General features: G+C 44.0%; 1 protein-coding gene across 1 annotated transcript in view; it reads right to left on the bottom strand.

Annotated features, from left to right (window-relative positions):
• Positions 1–21,409, bottom strand: part of LOC115464288 — a 122,180-nt gene that overhangs the window by 33,961 nt on the left and 66,810 nt on the right. The window contains exons 6-7 of the mRNA XM_030194681.1: positions 7,554–7,639; positions 5,940–6,020 (exon numbers count right to left, since the gene is read on the bottom strand). Coding sequence (XP_030050541.1) covers positions 5,940–6,020; positions 7,554–7,639 — 167 coding nt within the window. The remainder of the gene's footprint in view (positions 1–5,939; positions 6,021–7,553; positions 7,640–21,409) is intronic.

Below are 21,409 nucleotides of genomic sequence, written 5' to 3'. Positions count from 1 at the left end.
AAAGGGCAGCACACAATACTGGAAGTGCTGCGCTCCCAGACGGAATCGAAGATACCTCCTGTGAGCTGGAAGTATCAGTATGTGTGTATAAGCATCCTTTAAGTCCAGAGAACATAGCCAATTGTTTTCCCGAATCATGGGAAGAAGGGTGCCCAGGGAAACCATCCTGAACTTTTGTGGATCTAGGAATTTGATCAGGGCCCTTAGGTCTAGGATGGGACGTATCCCCCATTTTCTTTTGCACAAGAAAGTACCTGGAATAGAATCCCAGCCCTTCTTGCCCTGGTGGAACGGGCTCGACCGCATTGGCACTAAGAAGGGCGGAGAGTTCCTCTGCAAGTACCTGCCTGTGCTGGAAGCTGAAGGATTGAGCTCCCGGTGGGCAATTTGGAGGTTTGGATATCAAATTGAGAGAGTATCCTAACCGGACTATTTGAAGGACCCACTGGTCGGAGGTTATGAGAGGCCACCTTTGGTGAAAAAATTTTAACCTCCCTCCAACTGGTAAGCCTTCCGGCATGGACACTTTTACAGCGGCTATGCTTAACTGGAGCCAGTCAAAAGCCCGTCCCTTGCTTTTGCTGGGGAGCTGCAGGGGCCTGCCATGGCGCACACTGTTGACAAGAACGAGCACGCTGGGGATGAGCCTGAGAAGGCTGTCGAGAAGGAAGATTGTACCTATGTTTGTTATAAGCATAGGGACCATTCTTCCTTCCCCGGAAAAATCGTCTACCTGATGAGGTAGTAGCAGAAGCCGCCCGGCGGGAGAGATTGTCCATAGCGGTTTCCCGCTGAGTGATCTAATCAACCACTTGTTCGACTTTCTCACCAAAAATATTATCCCCCTGGCAAGGAACATCCGCAATCTGCTGCTGGACTCGATTGTCCAGGTCAGAGGCACGCAGCCATGAGAGTCTGCGCATCACTATACTTTGGGCAGTGTTTTTGTTTTTTTTTGTCTAAAGAGAATCCACAAAAAGTGGAGAATTCGATAGATCCCACGAGGCGTGAAATAAAAAATAAAAAATAAAAAAGGTGGGAATATAAGCCAGGCTATCCAAAGAATGGAACCAAATTATCTTTTAAAAAAACAAAATTTAATAATTTCCAAACAAATAATAATATAACAATCACACATTAAAAATGACTCGACACAACGTTGTGTTTCGGCCGGATAGGCCTACATCAGGAGTCTATAAACATAAACAAACAATAAATAAACAAATTAAGCATAAAAAATAAACAAATTAAGCATAAAAAATAAAATACAGCAAAAATTATACTGAAAGAGGAACATATATAGATTATCAAAAAGATAAAAAAAAATCACCATATAAATGCAAAAAGTAAAATTCTATTAACATAATATGTTAAACGAACATACTAAGGAAAGGAACATTAAATAAGAAAAGGAGCAAAAAATGATGAAACAAGAAGCAAATTACAATATACATACATGGGGGTAAAGGAAAAATTAATGAAAAAACTAAATGAAAAAACTAACCTTATTAATCAAGTTGAAATTGAATATAACACATCAAAGGAATCTCAAACCCCAGATAAAAGATTCCAGGGATAAAAAGATCTGCAGATAAGATCTTAAAAATGGTCTGTAGAAGACAGAGAAAAAAATTCTTGTAGAAGACAGAGAAAATTTTTTTTATATATAAGCACATATGTAATTAAAAACATAATGTGCATGGATAACAAACGCAAAGAAAGTCCGTATAATCACATTTATGGTAAACATTCACGAGAAAATAAATATGTTCAACCGTTTGGTCGCGCCAGGCAATTTAAATGAATGAATAGAAGAAAGCCAAAGAAAAAGAGTCACGTGATCTACCTATATAGCCTTTTTACAGCACTGGTCCGTGATTGAAACGCAAGACTAGCTGAAAAACACAAGATTAGCTAAAAGTTAGTTAGAGAAGAAATCACGCACTACATATTAATAACAGAAAAAACCGCGCACAGGTGAAACAAAAATGCTAAAACGCGGCAGTGCTAGAGGCGCGAACCGCATACATTAGAAAAAGGACGCGAAACACATACCTTAAAAAAGACCGCTGCACAAGTGCTTTCCCACTCATGGCAGGCTCAATGTGGCTTACATGGGGCAATGGAGGGTTAAGTGAGTTGCCCAGAGTCACAAGGAGCTGCCTGTGCCTGAAGTGGGAATTAAACTCAGTTCCTCAGGACCAAAGTCCACCACCCTAACCACTAGGCCACTCCTCCACTAGATGCAACATCAAAAGAATCGTAAGTACCCCTGGACAGGAATTTACGACACGCCTTCTGCTGCCTGACCACCTCCTGCTCCGGAGGGAGCTTATCAACCGCTAGTTGCTTCACTGTGTTCCTCAAGTGAATGCTCGTTTAGAGCTGGTAAGATTGAATTTTGGCCACGAGCATAGAGGCCTGATACGCCTTTCTCCCAAAAGAGTCCAGGGTTCTAGATTCTCTCCCCGGGGGTGCCGAGGCAAAGTCTCTAGAACTACTGGCTCTCTTGAGAGCGGAATCCACAACCATAGAGTCGTGAGGTAACTGCGACTTCATCAGCTCAGGTTCTCCGTGAATCCGATATTGGGACTCAGCTTTCTTGGGAATGGTGGGATTACTTAGCGGTTTCATCCAGTTCCACATAAGTGTCTCCTTGAGCACATTATGCAAAGGAACCGTGGATGACTCCTTAGGTGGCGAAGGATAGTCAAGGACCTCAAGCATCTCAGTCCTGGGCTCATCCTCAGATACCAAAGGGAAGGGAATAGCCACAGACATTTCCCGGACAAATGAAGAGAAAGAAAGACTCTCTGTGGGAGAAAGCTTTCTTTCTGGAGAAGGAGTGGGATCAGAGGGAAGACCACAAGACTCCTCAGAAGAGAAATACCTGGGATCTTGCCCTTCTGAAAGGGAGAGAGGTATCCATAGAACCAATTTACCAGAATTAACAGAAGGTGAGGAGTCCTGCTGCCCAAACTGAGAGAAATACCCTTAGTAACAGAAGGAATTTGAGAAGTATTAGCCTCTGGAATCATCCTTATAATAGACACATGTTTATACCTAAGGCTAGGAGATGCAGATTTAGATGCTTTTAGAGCTTTGTTCTTAATCTTAACTTTGGTGCCAAAGATGACCGTCATAAAATCTTCATTGATCTTGGGCCTCTCAGTTCCTCCAAGGGAGCTCCAAAAGGGCATTTCCCTTTAGGCATGCCCCTCCAGGCATGTATCTGTGGCCATTTAGCTCAGCAAAATGGGCTTTTAAAGTGCCAAGTCGGCACTGGGATGATGTCACTGGTGCATATAACTGAACCACATGACACCTCCAGGGCACCAATCCTTCCTCCTGCTCTGCAGTGTTATAAGGCACAGTACCCCTTTTTCTCCTCTTATTTTTATCTTTTTTTTTTAATGAATATATAAATTCACTTCTTTTGTTGATCAGGTGAGCTCCTTGATTCCTGCTGCTTCAAGATACTAAACAGATTTTCCTAAGAGTTTTTATTCTTAAGAAGGCCAGGATAAAAAAGATCCTTTAGCAGAAAGAAGAGGTTAAGCTGGTGCTCTGGAAACTCAGCGATTCTCCTCTTTCTCCTGTCACCCTCCAGCCACCCAGCAATTCTCCTCTCTCCCCTGCCCCCCCCTCCAGCCACCTAGCGATTCTCCTTTTTCCCTTGCCCCCCCTCCAGCCACCCACTAATGCTCTTCTTTTTCCCTTGCCCGCCCTCCAGCCACCCAGCGATACTCTTCTCTCCCCTGCCCCACCTCCAGCCACCCAGCGATTCTCCTCTCTCCCCTGCCCCCCCTCCAGCCACCCACTAATGCTCTTCTCTCCCCTGCCCCCACTCCAGCCACCCAGTGATTCTCGTCTTTCCCCTGCCCCCCCTCCAGCCACCCAGCAATTCTTGTCTCTCCCCTGCCCCCCTTCCAGCCACCCAGCGATTCTCTTCTCTTCCCTGCCCCCCCTCCAGCCACCCAGTGATTGTCCTATCTCCCCTTCTCCCCCCTTCAGCCACCCAGCGATTCTCCTGTCTCCTCTGCCTCCTCCTACAGCCACCCTGCGATTATCCTCTCTCCCATGCCCCCCCCCCTCCAGGCACCCAGCGATTGTCCTCTCTCCCCTGCTCCCCCTCCAGCCACCCAGAGATTCTCCTCGTTCCCCTGTTTACCTCCGTCGAAGCGGCCGCATCTTTGAAACCCCTGCCCGTCTGTAGCCTTCCTTTCGACTTCGTTCCCTCTGAGTTCCACCTGCTGACGTCATTTCCTCTTTTCGCGAGGGCAGGACTCTGAAGGAACGAACTCGAAGGGAAGGCTATAGACGTTGAGGTTGTGCCTTGTGCTGCTATCCTGTGGTTGGTCAGTGCTGTTTCTTGGCGAACCTGGAAGTGCGTGACGTCAATTCAGGAGATGGATACAGCGTTAGAGGCAGCACAAACCCTTCAAACTTTCACTGCCACAGAGTCAGCTTCAGAACGTTGGAGGTGCTTTTTATTATATAGGATAGGATGTGAGCAAAGTAATAGGCCAGTTGTAAAATCAGATTTATTCTCCTTTTCCCCAGTTTTAATCAGGCATTTCAACAAAATGATGTCAATACAGAATAAAACTTCCAACATCTCGACTGACTAGTATGTGTGATTTCAGGCCATGTGTGCCTATGATTTGCCTAAGATTTCACAGAAATATAGAAACAGAGAAAAATGAAGGCTAGTAAATTCCATATGCCCTATCCAGTCTCTCCATCTATGCCATCTACTGTCCCTTCCTCTGCATTAGAGATCCTATGTACTCATCCCAAGTTTGCTTGAATTCAGATATAATGTTTGCCTCCACCACCCTCCACCTGGGACTATTCCACAAATTCACCACCTTTTCCATGAAGAAGTATTTCCTCAGATTATTCCAGAGTCTGCCCCCTTCATCCTATGCCCTCTCATTCCAGAGCTTCCTTTCAATTGAGAGATGCTTGCCCTCTGTGTATTACATAAGAACATACTGGGACAGACCGAAGGTCCATCAAGCCCAGCATCCTATCATCAATGATGACTCCTAGATCCCTTTCCTGGTTGGCGACTCCTAATGTGGAACTTTGCATATAGCTTGCATATAGCTATAGTTCGGGTTCCTCTTTCCCACATGCACCACTTTGCACTTGCTCACATTAAACGTCATCTGCCATTTGGCTGCCCCAGTCTCGTAAGGTCCTCTTGTAATTTTTCACAGTCCTCTTGCGATTTAACAACTTTGAAAAAAGATAAATTCACAGAGCTCAAAAACATCTAGCAAATAGCCATTTTCTGACAAAAAAAATAAAGATAAGACATTTTTTTCTGTTTTAAAAATGGCTATATTCCCCACTTGAATTTTGGACGTTTTTAGCAAAATGTCTAAAGTTGGACTCAGACATCAAATCAAAAATGCCCCTTCATGACAATTTACAGTACAAACAATAGCAGCTGTAACAAAGAGGAGAGTGGCAAAAAATAACCAACAGAGAAACAAGGACAGACACAAGAGATAGGGGAAAAGCTGAATGCCACTTTGAGAAAGTAGATAGTGGACATTTAAGAGTGGGCAGCAGCCATCCAGACCACCCTAGGAAGTGTTATATGCAACCAATCAAGTTTTCACCCCAGCTTTACATCTGGAATAAGAACTTTTATTCCTCAATTTGTGAGGAAAATAATTTCCTTAGAAGGGGAGTCAAGACATAGACGGCATTCTAATGAGTCGGTTTAGGCTGGATATGTGATGTGAAGGAATCAGAGGAAGATCTGACTGAGTGTATAGGAAAGAATGGAATAAGAGAAGATATAAATACAAAGGAAGAATGAGGTAAACCACATGATGAATCCTCCTAAGAACCTTGAATTCGATTCATTCAACAATAACCAGAATAAATACAGATGAATGCAGCAGTTTTTCCTTCTTACTTACTTGGATAACATGTTTTACACGATGATCCGGTTTCTGTACAGAAGCAACATGTTCTTTGTACCATTTAGATTCTGTAACATCCTAGAAGAAAATATATCTTCTTATCTTAACTGAGAACAATATTTTGAATTAATTGAAAAAGTAGCAGAGGCCCAAGGTTTTGAATTGACAACCAGAAGATTTTGATTCTTAGGACCCAAACAATGGAACAATGGAGACTAGAAACCAAGGTGTATGTACTAAAAATAGTCTGAAGCACAAATTCAAATACAGAAATTACATTCTCATGTCAGTAAGTTGTGCATCTTTGAAACATTTCTGATTCACTGTTTTTTTTTTCTTATAGTTATCAGCACGGACTCTGAAACACAGCCCTCTCTAAATTATCCAAGAACTTCAATGCACTAGCTGACCTAGAAAATGTTTGAACAGTAAGTCCAGATCTTCAGTGACAGTGGTGATCAAAATAATTTAAATGCCAGACATAGCATTTAAATTATTACATATATTTAGCACTCAGTGTACTTAGAATCCAGTCAATACTGCTGCTACAATCTGCATTATGGAGGTAATTTTATAAAGTCATTACTACATGACTATGATCACGTATGAGGGTGAATGACCTCTTATAAAATTGTGATGGGTGTAAAAGTACACACCATGCAACAAAAAGCACCAAGAGCCTTCAGAAATGGGACACAGTTCCTTTAATTTGCAAAATGAAAATTCCAATATAGACCCGACATGGGCCGTGTTTTAACGCACAATGCCTGCGTCAGAGGTCAACAGTGATCTCTTAAAACATGAATAAAGTCACCAAACTTATTCGTTACAAGTTAAGAAGAAAGCAATATTCTCAGTGAGAGTCATTCAGTGTAATAGGAACAGCATGTCCCTTCGTTCCTTAATCCTTGACTCAAAGGAGAGGGATCGGAAGGGACCTGATGGTTCAGAGAGGAGAGGAGGGGGATCAGAAGGAGGGGGGGGATTAGGGGGGATGAGGATCAGAGGATTTTAAAGTTATGTGGGTCCCGGCTGATAACTGTCTTATATGGGCCCTGGCTGAATATGGCTGGGGACCGCATAAGCTCTGGTGGCCAGGACACCCAATATTAGCACCGGATATTCAGTGTCGGTGCCTGCACATGGCCCGGTGCTGAATATCCAAGGCTAATTTAGCCAGTGATGGTCAGCGTTTAAAAAAGTGCTGACTGCTGCCAGCTGAATATCTACCCCATACTTTATAAAGCCAGGTAAGCACCTACTTGTCTTTATAAAATAGCATCTAGGTAGGTGTCTCTGTAAGTATCTACCCATGGTGCCCTGTTATGAAGTTACTCTCCACATGTCTGCTATTGAACAGGCCTAAACTAAAAGTATAAATTATCCATCTAGCACCTGAATATTGCCGCCATACAGATAATTTCTTAGTACCGCCTTTGCTCTGTTTTCCCATCACAGAGATAGTACTGGTATAGCCAGATGTATTTTCAGCCCAGCATTGTACCTACATCTACAGATAGGGAAGTTATTCAATTACTAGTCACCAGTAAACACATAGCTTCCTTTGAAAAGTCATTTCTAGATATTCTGGGTAAGATTTTGAAGTTAGACCTGTGCGTCCAGTGCAGGTGACGGTTTACAGGTACAGTCCTTCGCATGAAGACCAAGTTCAGACAGTTTTAGAATACTTGAACAACCTGCATAATATAAAACACATAAAGATCTAATATAAACATACAATAATAGTTCATAAGCATTGAGACTTTAAAGAGTTTACAGTGATTAAACAATTATTAATCTTCTTTGCTAAGAACATGAATAGCTGCTTCTGTACGACAAATTCTGATTACTGTGACCAGAATTAAAGAATAAACAGAAGTAGGTTTCAATATCAAATAGGTTACAAGAAAGGTCACAATATAGAAAGGTCACAAAAGGCATCACCAACTATCTTCAATTCAGAAAAGAACTGAAAACATACCTCTTCAAAAAATTCTACAGCTAACTACATCCCAGAAAAGAAATGAAAACCTACCTCAAAAATTCCAAACCTAACTATATAAACTATCGATGTCCTCTCCATAAGCTATCATTGTCCTAAGAACCATAATTGTAATTTCACCTAACTGTAAATTGTAAGCCACTTTGAACCGAAACCTATTTTTGGATAACAGTGGGATACAAGAAAGTGAATGATACATACCTGTAGCAGGTGTTCTCCGAGGACAGCAGGCTGATTGTTCTCATGACTGGGTGACGTCCGCGGCAGCCCCCACCAACCGGAAGAAGCTTCGCAGGCGGTCCGCACGCAGGGCACGCCCACCGCGCATGCGCAGCCGTCTTCCCGCCCGTGCGCGACCGTTCCCGCCAGTTGAATGACAAGCAAAAGATGAAAACGCAACTCCAAAGGGGAGGAGGGAGGGTAGGTGAGAACAATCAGCCTGCTGTCCTCGGAGAACACCTGCTACAGGTATGTATCATTCACTTTCTCCGAGGACAAGCAGGCTGCTTGTTCTCACGAATGGGGTATCCCTAGCTTTCAGGCTCACTCAAAACAAGAACCCAGGTCAATTGAAACTCGCAATGGCGAGGGAACAACAGAAATTGACCTACGAAGAACAACTAACTGAGAGTACAGCCTGACCAGAATAAATTCGGGTCCTGGAGGGTGGAGTTGGATTTACACCCCAAACAGATTCTGCAGCACCGACTGCCCGAACCGACTGTCGCGTCGGGTATCCTGCTGGAGGCAGTAATGTGATGTGAATGTGTGGACAGATGACCACGTCGCAGCCTTGCAAATCTCTTCAATAGTGGCTGACTTCAAGTGGGCCACCGACGCTGCCATGGCTCTAACACTATGAGCCGTGACATGACCCTCAAGAGCCAGCCCAGCCTGGGCGTAAGTGAAGGAAATGCAATCTGCTAGCCAATTGGAGATGGTGCGTTTCCCGACAGCGACCCCTAGCCTGTTAGGGTCGAAAGAAATAAACAATTGGGCGGACTGTCTGTGGGGCTGTGTCCGCTCCAAGTAGAAGGCCAATGCTCTCTTGCAGTCCAATGTGTGCAACTGACATTCAGCAGGGCGGGTATGCGGCCTGGGGAAGAATGTTGGCAAGACAATTGACTGGTTAAGATGGAACTCCGACACCACCTTCGGCAGGAACTTTGGGTGGGTGCGAAGCACTACTCTGTTGTGATGAAATTTGGTATATGGAGCATGAGCTACTAGGGCTTGAAGCTCACTGACCCTACGAGCTGAAGTAACTGACACCAAGAAAATGACCTTCCAGGTCAAGTACTTCAGATGGCAGGTATTCAGTGGCTCAAAAGGAGGTTTCATCAGCTGGGTGAGGATGACGTTGAGATCCCATGACACTGCGGGAGGCTTGATAGGGGGCTTTGACAAAAGCAAGCCTCTCATGAATCGAACGACTAAAGGCTCTCCAGAGATGGCTTTACCTTCCACACGATAATGGTAAGCACTAATCACACTAAGGTGATTCCTTACTGAGTTGGTCTTTAGGCCAGACTCTGAAAAGTGCAGAAGGTATTCAAGCAGGTTCTGTGCAGGGCAAGAACGAGGTTCTAGGGCCTTGCTCTCACACCAAACGACAAACCTCCTCCACTTGAAAAAGTAACTCTTTTTAGTGGAATCCTTCCTAGAGGCAAGCAAGACACGGGAGACACCCTCAGACAGACCCAACACAGTGAAGTCTACGCCCTCAACATCCAGGCCGTGAGAGCCAGGGACTGAAGGTTGGGGTGCAGCAACGCTCTGTCGTTCTGCGAAATGAGAGTCGGAAAACACTCCAATCTCCACGGTTCTTCTGAGGACAACTCCAGAAGAAGAGGGAACCAGATCTGACGGGGCCAAAAGGGCGCTATCAGAATCATGGTGCCGTGGTCTTGCTTGAGCTTCAGTAAGGTCTTCCCCACCAAAGGTATGGGAGGATAAGCATACAGGAGGCCGGTCCCCCAATGGAGGAGAAAGGCATCCGACGCTAGCCTGCCGTGTGCCTGTAGTCTGGAACAGAACAGAGGCAGCTTGTGGTTGGTCTGAGAGGCGAAAAGGTCCACCGAGGGGGTGCCCCACTCTCGGAAGATCTTGCGTACCACTCTGGAATGAAGCGACCACTCGTGCGGTTGCATGACTCTGCTCAGTCTGTCGGCCAGACTGTTGTTTACACCTGCCAGGTATGTGGCTTGGAGGAGCATGCCGAACTGGCAAGCCCAACGCCACATCCCGACGGCTTCCTGACACAAGGGGCGAGATCCGGTGCCCCCCTGCTTGTTGGTGTAATACATTGCAACCTGATTGTCTGTCCGAATTTGGATAATTTGGTAGGACAGCCGATCTCTGAAAGCCTTCAGTGCGTTCCAGATCGCTCGGAGCTCCAGGAGGTTGATCTGCAGATCCTTTTCCTGGAGGGACCACAGACCCTGGGTGTGAAGCCCATCGACATGAGCTCCCCACCCCAGGCGAGATGCATCCGTCGTCAGCACTTTCGTGGGCTGCGGAATTTGGAATGGACGTCCCAGGGTCAAATTGGTCCGAATGGTCCACCAGAGCAGTGAAGTGCGGCAACTGGTGGAGAGGCGGATGACATCTTCTAGATTCCCGGTGGCTTGAAACCACTGGGAAGCTAGGGTCCATTGAGCAGATCTCATGTGAAGACGAGCCATGGGAGTCACATGAACTGTGGAGGCCATATGAACCAGAAGTCTCAACATCTGCCGAGCTGTGACCTGCTGAGACGCTCTGGTCTGCGAAGCGAGGGACAGGAGGTTGTGGGCCCTCGCTTCGGGAAGGAAGGCCTGAGCCATCTGGGTATTCAGCAGAGCTCCTATGAATTCCAGAGACTGTGTTGGCTGGAGATGGGACTTTGGGTAATTTATCACAAACCCCAGCAGCTCCAGAAGTTGAATAGTGCACTGTATAGACCGGAGGGCTCCCGCCTCCGAGGTGCTCTTGACCAGCCAATCGTCGAGATATGGGAACACGTGCACTCCCAGCTTGCGTAGGTACGCCGCTACCACCACGAGGCACTTTGTAAACACTCGTGGGGCAGAGGCGAGCCCAAAGGGCAGCACACAATACTGAAAGTGCCGTGCGCCCAGGCGGAATCTGAGATACTGTCTGTGAGCTGGCAGTATCGGGATGTGAGTGTATGCGTCCTTTAAATCCAGGGAACATAGCCAATCGTTTTTCTGAATCATTGGCAGAAGGGTGCCCAAGGAAAGCATCCTGAACTTTTCTTTGACCAGGAATTTGTTCAGGCCTCTCAGGTCTAGGATGGGACGCATCCCCCCTGTTTTCTTTTCCACAAGGAAGTACCTGGAATAGAATCCCTGTCCTTCCTGCCCGGGTGGTACGGGCTCGACCGCATTGGCGCTGAGAAGGGCGGAGAGTTCCTCTGCAAGTACCTGCTTGTGATGGGAGCTGAAGGATTGAGCTCCCGGAGGACAATTTGGTGGCAGGGAGGCCAAATTCAGGGCGTATCTGCACCACACTATTTGGAGAACCCACTGGTCGGAGGTTATGAGAGGCCACCTTTGGTGAAAAAATTTTAACCTCCCTCCGACCGGCAGATCGTCCGGTACGGACACTTTGAGGGCGGCTATGTTCCCGTGGATCCAGTCAAAAGCCAGTCCCGCAAAGCTTCTTCCGGTTGGTGGGGGCTGCCGCGGACGTCACCCAGTCGTGAGAACAAGCAGCCTGCTTGTCCTTGGAGAACACATAAATAAATAACAAAATAAATGAATAAGTAAATAAATAAATATGCCACGAGAAATGCATTTTCTCCATAGACAAGAAAGATCACAATAGCAACATATATGGGTGAAAACATCACCTAACAGAGCTGACCCAGTTCCTATTCCAAATCTCTAGCAAAAGTTTCTGAACCTGCACTGGAGTTCCCATGCAACAATTGGGCTCATTTTCGAAAGAGACCCATAATCGAAAAAAACAAGGATGACCCTAACGAACACTTGGACGTTTTCACCTGGACATGTTTTTCTTACGAATAACCCACAAAAAGGTGCCCGAAATGACAACACGACCACCGGAGAGAATTGGGGATGACCTCCCGTTACTCCCCCCAGTGGTCACTAACCCCCTCCCACCCTCAAAAAACATCTTGAAAAATATGTTGTGCCAGCCTCTATGCCAGCCTCAGATGTCATACTCAGGTCCATGACAGCGAATGCAGGTCCTAGGAGCAGTTTTAGTGGGTATCGCAGTGCACTTCAGATAGGCGGACCCAGGCCCATACTCCTCCCACCTGTTACATTTGTGGAGGAAACAGCGAGCTCTCCAAAACCCACCACAAACCCACTGTACCCATATATAGGTGCCCCCTTCACCCGTAAGGGTTATGGTAGTGGTGTACAGTTGGGGGCAGTGGGTTTTGGGGTATTTTGGGGGGCTCAGCACACAAGGTAAGGGAGCTATGTTCCTGGGAGCATTTTATGAAGTCCACTGCAGTGGCCCCTAGGGTGCCTGGTTGGTGTCCTGGCATGTCAGGGAGACCAGTGCACTACAAATGTTGGCTCCTACCATGCCCAAATGGCTTACATTAGAACGTTTTTGACATGGACGTCTTTGGTTTTGAAAATCACCGAAAGTCAGAAATGTCTGTGACTAGGGACATCCATGTCTAGGGACGTCCAAATTTAAGGATTTAGATGTCTCTGATGGTATTTTCGAAACGAATGATGGACGTCCATCTTGTTTAGAAAATATAGGTTTCCCCGCCCCTGGATTTCGCCGTTTTGCAAGGACGTCCAAATCACAACTTGGACGTCCCTTTCGAAAATGCCCCTCCATGTGTCACTGTGAACTTCACTTTCTTCTCAACTGCCAAAAAAGTGCCCAAATGTCACCAAGGGCCAGGAGATCAGGAAGCCATTACCTAGCAAATGTAAATCTGTGGAAGAAACAGCAGTGCTGAAAGCCTCTAGCAGTTATACACATGGGGAAGCCACTATTGTCACTCAATTCAAAAACCGGAATAGGTAGAATATATAATCAATAAATACCTCTGTCTACCAAAATTACAAATAGTTGACAAGTCAAACAGATCAGAATTTGGCAATACAACAAAAGTGGAGAAAAAAAGACATCAGGTATAACAGACCATCTCGTTGTTAAAGGACAAGCCTTTTGTATAATGAGAGGACCGTATCAATCATGTGTCTTAAAAAAAACTCCACACTATATGTCATAAATTAATTTGCCAATTGTTTAGCTGAATACTTTGGCAACATTTGTAAAGGAGATACTCTCAGCCAATTCTAAATTCAACAAAACTTTTTCAAAAAAGAAAAAAAGAAAAAAACTTGGAAAGAGTACTTATCTGAACCGGAGAGTTATAACTTCGGCTAATCGTTCACTGTACTCCACAAATCAATGTTCAAATCCCGACAGGGAAGCCCTGTTTCGCTAAATGCAAGCTGCTTCAGGGGAATTCTTCAAAAACCATCCAAGTTTTTAGTTGTCACGCCGTCTCCTCTGGTCAATGGTTCAAAAACATGGCGGACCATGGCGAAGCCACTATTGTCCCAGGATTGGTAGGATGGAATGTTGCTACTAATTGGGTTTCTGCCAGGTACTTGTGACCTGGATTGCCCACTATTGGAAGCAGGATACTGGGCTGGATGGGCCATTGGTCTGATCTAATGGATAATCTTATGTTCTTATGTACTCTTTGGGATTCCAGAATCTTGTTACTATTTGGGTTTCTGCCAGGTACTTGTGACCTCGATTAGCCACTGCTGGAAGCAGGATACTGGGCTAGATGGACCATTGGTCTGACCCAGAATGGTTATTCTTATATTCTTATGATCTTAGGGAGCAATCTAACAAATCACAGCCCTAAGCATTAAAGAAATCAGCCAATTCTGACTCTCATAAATGGAGATAAAAACCAGTTTGAATTCACCAGCTAAACTTTAAACACCATGAAAAGGCACCCAGAGGAGACAAGATGGTTAATGGCAGTTAAGAGTAAAAGATCAGGGATTTGATATACTCTTTCTGAGGAACAACCAAAGTGGTTTACTTTTTATTATATGCGGGTAACTTTCTCAGTCCCTAGAGGGCTCACAATCTAAGTTTTTGTACCTAGGGCAATGGAGGGTTAAGTGACATGCCCAAGGTCACAAGGAGCTGCAGTACTAATCGAAGCCACTGCACTAACCATTAGGCTACTTCTCCGCTCATTATCCAGCACTGACAACTCCATGGAAACCTCAAAATGCAGTGCTATATCAGGGGAATCTCTGGCTCATGCATGTAGCACCAGGGGCTCCCTCAGAGCTGGTGCAAAGGTGGTGGGTGTCTTAGGCATACCTTCAGCCTTATATCCCCCCTTCGATTAACTTTCAGGTCCCTAGCCCACAGCTTTCTCAGGATTTGATAATTAAGATCAACAATAATGATAATCACACAAACATTCTATACATCTTATAAAAATGCAGCAGATTAAAGTATATTCTGATGGTTCTTTGAATTTGTGTAGCTGCCAGAATCTATTGTTTTACTTAGTCTCCACAAAACAAAACCTGAAGGCACTGATAAAATCCACACAATCACACAGATGAAACCAAAGAAGTGGAGGAAGCCAACCAAAATGTTCAGGATAAGTAAAGTTTATTCTCTAAGATGATTTGCCGATTAACCCAACATGGGCCGTGATTCAAACACAGTCTTTGTCAGAGGAATCTTTCAAAACAGCAAGCAATGTACTTAGGAACAACAAACATAGTTTGAAATGTCTATATGCGAATGCCAGGAGCCTAAGAAATAAGATGGGGGAGTTAGAATATATTGCACTAAATGAAAAATTAGATATAATAGGCATCTCTGAGACCTGGTGGGATAACCAGTGGGACACTGTCATACCGGGGTACAAATTATATCGTAGTGATAGGGTGAATCGGATTGGTGGAGGGGTAGCATTGTATATTAACGAGAGCCTTGAATCAAATAGATTGAAAATTCTGCAGGAAGCAAAACACTCCTTGGAATCACTGTGGATTGAAATTCCATGTGCAAAGGGGAAAAGGATAGTGATAGGAGTGTACTACCGTCCGCCTGGCCAGGACGAACAGACGGATGCGGAAATGTTAAAGGAAATCAGGGACGCAAACAAACTGGGCAACACAATAATAATGGGGGATTTCAATTACCCGCATATAGACTGGGGTAATGTAACATCTGTACACGCAAGGGACATAAGATTTCTTGATGAAATCAAGGACAGCTTCATGGAACAGCTAGTTCAGGAGCCGACAAGAGAAGGAAAAATACTAGACTTAGTCCTTAGTGGTGCTCATGATCTAGTGCAGGGGGTAACGATACGAGGGCCGCTTGATAACAGTGATCATAATATGATCGGTTTTGATATTGGCATTGAAGGAAGTGAAACTAGGAAATCAAGTACGCTAGCGTTTAACTATAGAAAAGGTGATTACGACAAAATGAGAAAAATGGTGAAAAAAAAGACTGAAAGGAGCAGCTCGCAGAGTAAAAAACTTGCATCAGGCGTGGATGCTGTTTAAAAACACCATCCTGGAGGTTCAGGACAAATATATTCCACGTATTAGGAAAAAGGGAAAAAAGACTAAACGTCAGCCGGCGTGGCTAAACAGTAAGATAAAGGAAATCATTAGAGCCAAAAAACAATCCTTCAGAAAGTGGAGAAGAGAACCAACTGAAAGTAACAGGATAGATCATAAGGAATGCCAAGCCAAATGCAAAGCGGAGATAAGGAGGGCAAAAAAGGACTTTGAGAAGAAATTAGCGTTGGAAGCAAAAATACATAGTAAAAACTTTTTAGATACATTAAAAGCAGGAAACCGGCCAAAGAGTCGGTTGGGCCGCTGGACGAAAATGGTGTTAAAGGGGCGATCAAGGAGGACAAAGCCGTAGCGGAGAAATTAAATGAATTCTTTGCTTCGGTCTTCACCGAGGAGGATTTGGGGGGGACACCGGTGCCGGAAAGAATATTTGAAGCGGGGGAGTCGGAGAAACTAAACAAATTCTCTGTAACCTTGGAGGATGTAATGGGTCAGTTCAGCAAGCTGAAGAGTAGTAAATCACCGGGACCTGATGGTATTCATCCCAGAGTATTAATAGAACTAAAAAATGAACTTGCGGAGCTACTGTTAGAAATATGCAATCTGTCCCTAAAATCGAGTGTAATACCGGAAGACTGGAGGGTAGCCAATGTTACTCCGATTTTTAAGAAAGGTTCCAGAGGAGATCCGGGAAATTATAGACCGGTGAGTCTGACGTCGGTGCCGGGCAAGATGGTGGAGGCTATTATTAAGAATAAAATTGCAGAGCATATACAAAAACATGGACTGATGAGACAAAGTCAGCACGGATTTAGTGAAGGGAAGTCTTGCCTCACCAATCTAATGCATTTTTTTGAGGGGGTAAGCAAACATGTGGACAATGGGGAGCCGGTTGATATTGTATATCTGGATTTTCAGAAGGCGTTTGACAAAGTGCCGCACGAAAGACTCCTGAAGAAATTGCAGAGTCATGGAATCGGAGGTAGGGTATTATTATGGATTAAGAACTGGTTGAAAGATAGGAAGCAGAGAGTAGGATTGCGTGGCCAGTATTCTCAGTGGAGGAGGGTAGTTAGTGGGGTCCCGCAGGGGTCTGTGCTGGGTCCGTTGCTTTTTAATGTATTTATAAATGACCTAGAGATGGGAATAACTAGTGAGGTAATTAAATTCGCCGATGACACAAAATTATTCAGGGTCGTCAAGTCGCAGGAGGAATGTGAACGATTACAGGAGGACCTTGCGAGACTGGGAGAATGGGCGTGCAAGTGGCAGATGAAGTTCAATGTTGACAAGTGCAAAGTGATGCATGTGGGTAAGAGGAACCCGAATTATAGCTACGTCTTGCAAGGTTCCGCGTTAGGAGTTACGGATCAAGAAAGGGATCTGGGTGTCGTCGTCGATGATACGCTGAAACCTTCTGCTCAGTGTGCTGCTGCGGCTAGGAAAGCGAATAGAATGTTGGGTGTTATTAAGAAGGGTATGGAGTCCAGGTGTGCGGATGTTATAATGCCGTTGTATCGCTCCATGGTGCGACCGCACCTGGAGTATTGTGTTCAGTACTGGTCTCCGTATCTCAAAAAAGATATAGTAGAATTGGAAAAGGTACAGCGAAGGGCGACGAAAATGATAGTGGGGATGGGACGACTTTCCTATGAAGAGAGGCTGAGAAGGCTAGGGCTTTTCAGCTTGGAGAAGAGACGGCTGAGGGGAGATATGATAGAAGTGTATAAAATAATGAGTGGAATGGATCGGGTGGATGTGAAGCGACTGTTCACGCTATCCAAAAATACTAGGACTAGAGGGCATGAGTTGAAGCTACAGTGTGGTAAATTTAAAACGAATCGGAGAAAATTTTTCTTCACCCAACGTGTAATTAGACTCTGGAATTCATTGCCGGAGAACGTGGTACGGGCGGTTAGCTTGACGGAGTTTAAAAAGGGGTTAGATAGATTCCTAAAGGACAAGTCCATAGACCGCTATTAAATGGACTGGAAAAATTCCTCATTTTTAGGTATAACTTGTCTGGAATGTTTTTACGTTTGGGGAGCGTGCCAGGTGCCCTTGACCTGGATTGGCCACTGTCGGTGACAGGATGCTGGGCTAGATGGACCTTTGGTCTTTCCCAGTATGGCACTACTTATGTACTTATGTACTTATGTAATGTGTTTTCAAATTCAGATTTTCAAAACAGCATATTTATGGAGGCGCTGTATGGCAAAATGCTCCGCAAGACCATATTACTACAAAAACGACTGACTGCAGCAGCTTTTTCCAGCCTCCAGAGGCTGATGCCCTAGGCAACCACCTAGTCTTGCCTAATGGTTGGACTAGTCCTGCTCCTTTTCAGCTTCAGTCTGTATAGTCCTAGTGCTTTCCCCACTGAAGTGATTTTCATTTTGTCTTTAACTATTGATGATTTTTAAGCTGAAATATATTCTTTAATTGATTTAATTTGAAATTTATAAAAAAAATTTTAAAAAAGCTCAGGATTATATTGAGATACTGTCTTGGGAAAAGATTTGAAGTTGCCTGACGCTATAGGAAATCAGATGTTCCAGAATAGCAGCACACCAATTCGAATGGATACAAGAGTGGAGGAGTGGCCTAGTGGTTAGGGTGGTGGACTTTGGTCCTGAGAAACTGAGTTCAATTCCCAGTACAGGCAGCTCCTTGTGTCTCTGGGCAAGTCACTTAACCCTCCATTGCCACATTGAGCCTGCCATGAGTGGGAAAGCATGGGGTACAAATGTAACAAAAAAAAAATACTCCACCCACTTTACTATTGTGATTGTAGTTCTACCCCTACTGCCCTTGTTGTGTCATGTCCCTTAGTTTGTGTTCACTTTTTCTTTTGTCTCTTCTCACTATATTAGATTGTAAACCACCCTGAAGGCTTCCACAGGGCGAGGTAGCAAATATTAAATAAACTTGGAAACCTGGACTTAGAAACTTGGTTTCATCTGTCTCAGAACCTATAGGGATCCAGAAGCTTGCTATGCACATCAAGAACTTGATTTAGGACAGCTTATGATGCTTATGACACAGCACTGATAGGAGCAATAATAGCTATAGCAAGGAAGCTTAGTTAAGGGCATCTGGCCTCTGGAATGATGTGAACAACTGATTTGCAGACATACCTTGCACTGGAAAAAACTTTTCAGAGAAAGGGTCAAATAAACAGTATCATAAGAGATAGCTGCTCTACAATCCAGACTTTAGCAGTAGAAAATAACAATCAGCAACAATCATATTCTTATCATGGAATGCAGTATCATCTGTACCAGAGACCCTACTATCCTTACAAGAAATACCAGCCCTACTCTTGTACTTACACCAGGTCTCAATCACAAAGACCTCCTCAACAAGGTCGATAGAAGCAAAAAATAAAGGGCAGATAATCACTGAAGCCCACCAACCAACCCCAGGCAAATGTAGAGCCTAGTTTTTGATTATGGCATAGAATCAAGAATACTAGGGAGCAACTGGTTGAGAGCATCTATTTTTAGAAATGGTGAGCATTTGGAACTTGGCAAAAAGGCTACCTCATCTACCTTCGAAGGAATGTTATCCAGCCAACAAGATGAGTTGACAATTACATCTTAATGAGTAGTTTATGAACAAAAGAGAAAAGCAAATGTTAAACCTTTTCAAATATAGTTCATGGTTTATCGGTATTTAATATACCACCTTTCAAAGCAAATAGCAAAGCAGTTTACAATAAGTTAAAATAAATCAAAGTAAGAAAAGAAATCCATAATATAGATAGGATAGGAGAAAGTCTCAGAGGAGAACATTCAAGAAAATACTAGACAGACACAGTTCAGATGCCTCTCTCCATAACCAAACTATACCACTGTATCGAACACTTGGCAAACAAATATGTCTTATAAGCATTTTAAAACTTTGGATATGAAAGTTCTAATCTAACATGAGCAGAAATGGCATTCCATAAAAGGGGAGCAATGCAACAGAATGCAGAAGATCTCGTAGAATCCAAACATGCACGGAGCGGAGGTGAGATTTACAAGCATCGATCATTAAGGGAACACAGGGTCAGCAGCAAGTGAATCTCTTTGTGACAGAGAACAGCAAATGTCCAGATTTCTGCTCCACCCACCTGAGCAAGAATCAAATAGCAGGAGACACATTTGTAATAGCATGGAAGCAGTGCATTTTTTAGATGTTCACTCTAATTTAATTATTATCCAGGACATTTAGAGGGCATGCAGGGACTCTGTTTAGTTGATTCTAACAATACTACACTGGCCAAGACAGATTTGGTTTCCTTGACTTCAACAACTCAGTCAAGGATCTCCTATAATGCTTCCAGATCATCCAAACCTCATCACACAAAAGAATGCAAAACCTCTGCATCACAGTCTCTATTCCTCAGCCCTGCATGTATGTATATTAAAAGGAGGAAGCTAGCAGGTCTCATAGTAGCATAGTAGAGGATGTCAGATAAATACCTGAATGGTCCATCCAGTCTGCCCATTAAGATAAGCTCATAGCATATGCATACATGATCTTGATCTATCCTTGCCATTTTCAGGGCACAGACCATAGAAGTCTGCCCACTAGGAATCTCAGTTTGTCAAATGAGGTACAGGACATTCTCTTATCATTTAGCAAAAATATCCCACCAGAAAATCATATTCTTTTAAATGGAGAAGATTGGCAACTTGGTGCTCAGAATAGAAGAAGAATCCATTCAGGTGCTTAGTATCTTCACAGCTTCAATATTTTTTTGCCTTCTCAGATCCAGGCCTCAGTATAAGGTCAGTAACTGTAGCAATCTACTATGAATTTATAGTTAAAAAAAACCAAACTATTTGTAAGCTCCTGCTGGTAGCAAGATTCACAACAGGTTTCCTCAGAATTATGGGATCTTAACTTGGTACTATCACAAATGATGAAACTACCATTTGAACTATCATTTGACCATGGGCAGGCCTGTGGGGAATTGCACCGACAAGCAGATGAGCAGCAGAACAGAACTGGGGGGGGGGGGGGGGGGGGAAGACAGACAGACAAATAGATGTTACTAAGACATGACTGACTATCAGTAATTGATGGTGTTTGAAATTCATTGCAGAGCTCTTTTCTCTTCTAGAGACATGGTATGCTGATATCATAAAATATAGCACATCGGATGGATGATTACATCAGTATGGGTAGACATAGTAAATGGGATTGTAGACCCTTCATACTCAACTTAAATAATTAAGTGGGCCTTATACAAAGGCACACTAGCATTGTTTAGCATGCACTAAAAATAAGTGTGCACTAAAAATAAGCGTGCGGTAAACGCTAGAGACGCCTATATATTCCTATGAGCGTCTCTAGCATTTAGTATGTGCTAAAAATGTTACCACGCCTTTGTAAAATACTTCCTAAGTGATGTTATATACAAAAGGAAAATAATTTGAAAATTACTAGTTAAACGTTGGACTTATATTGGCCGATATTCAGCATGCTGTCCACCCGATGCCAGCACTAAACACGGATATTCTATGCAGGGCCATTTCCGGTTACTGGCAAAGAATATCCGGGTGTTTTTTGGGCCAGCTTAACTGACTATGCAATATTCAGTGCATGTCAGTTAAGTTTATAGTGGCCAAAGATAGGCCTGCTATTTGGGCGGCACGATTTGACCGCCAAACTTAGCTGGTGATATGCTGAATATTGACAGCTAGCTTGCTATATCGCATGATATAGCTGGTTAGCCCCTATGTAGGTGATTCTATATATGGCGCCTAAAAAAAACCTAGATTTAGGCACCGATTATAGAATATGCTTAGTTGATATTTCAGCGCCGATATCTGTGCACATCCATTTATGCCAATGAAAACCTGGTATAAATCTCAGCGCGTAGATTTAGG

This window comes from Microcaecilia unicolor, chromosome 3, assembly GCF_901765095.1.
Source record: "Microcaecilia unicolor chromosome 3, aMicUni1.1, whole genome shotgun sequence".
Taxonomy (NCBI): Eukaryota; Metazoa; Chordata; class Amphibia; order Gymnophiona; family Siphonopidae; genus Microcaecilia; species Microcaecilia unicolor.
This window is presented reverse-complemented; position numbering and strand designations above follow the sequence as displayed.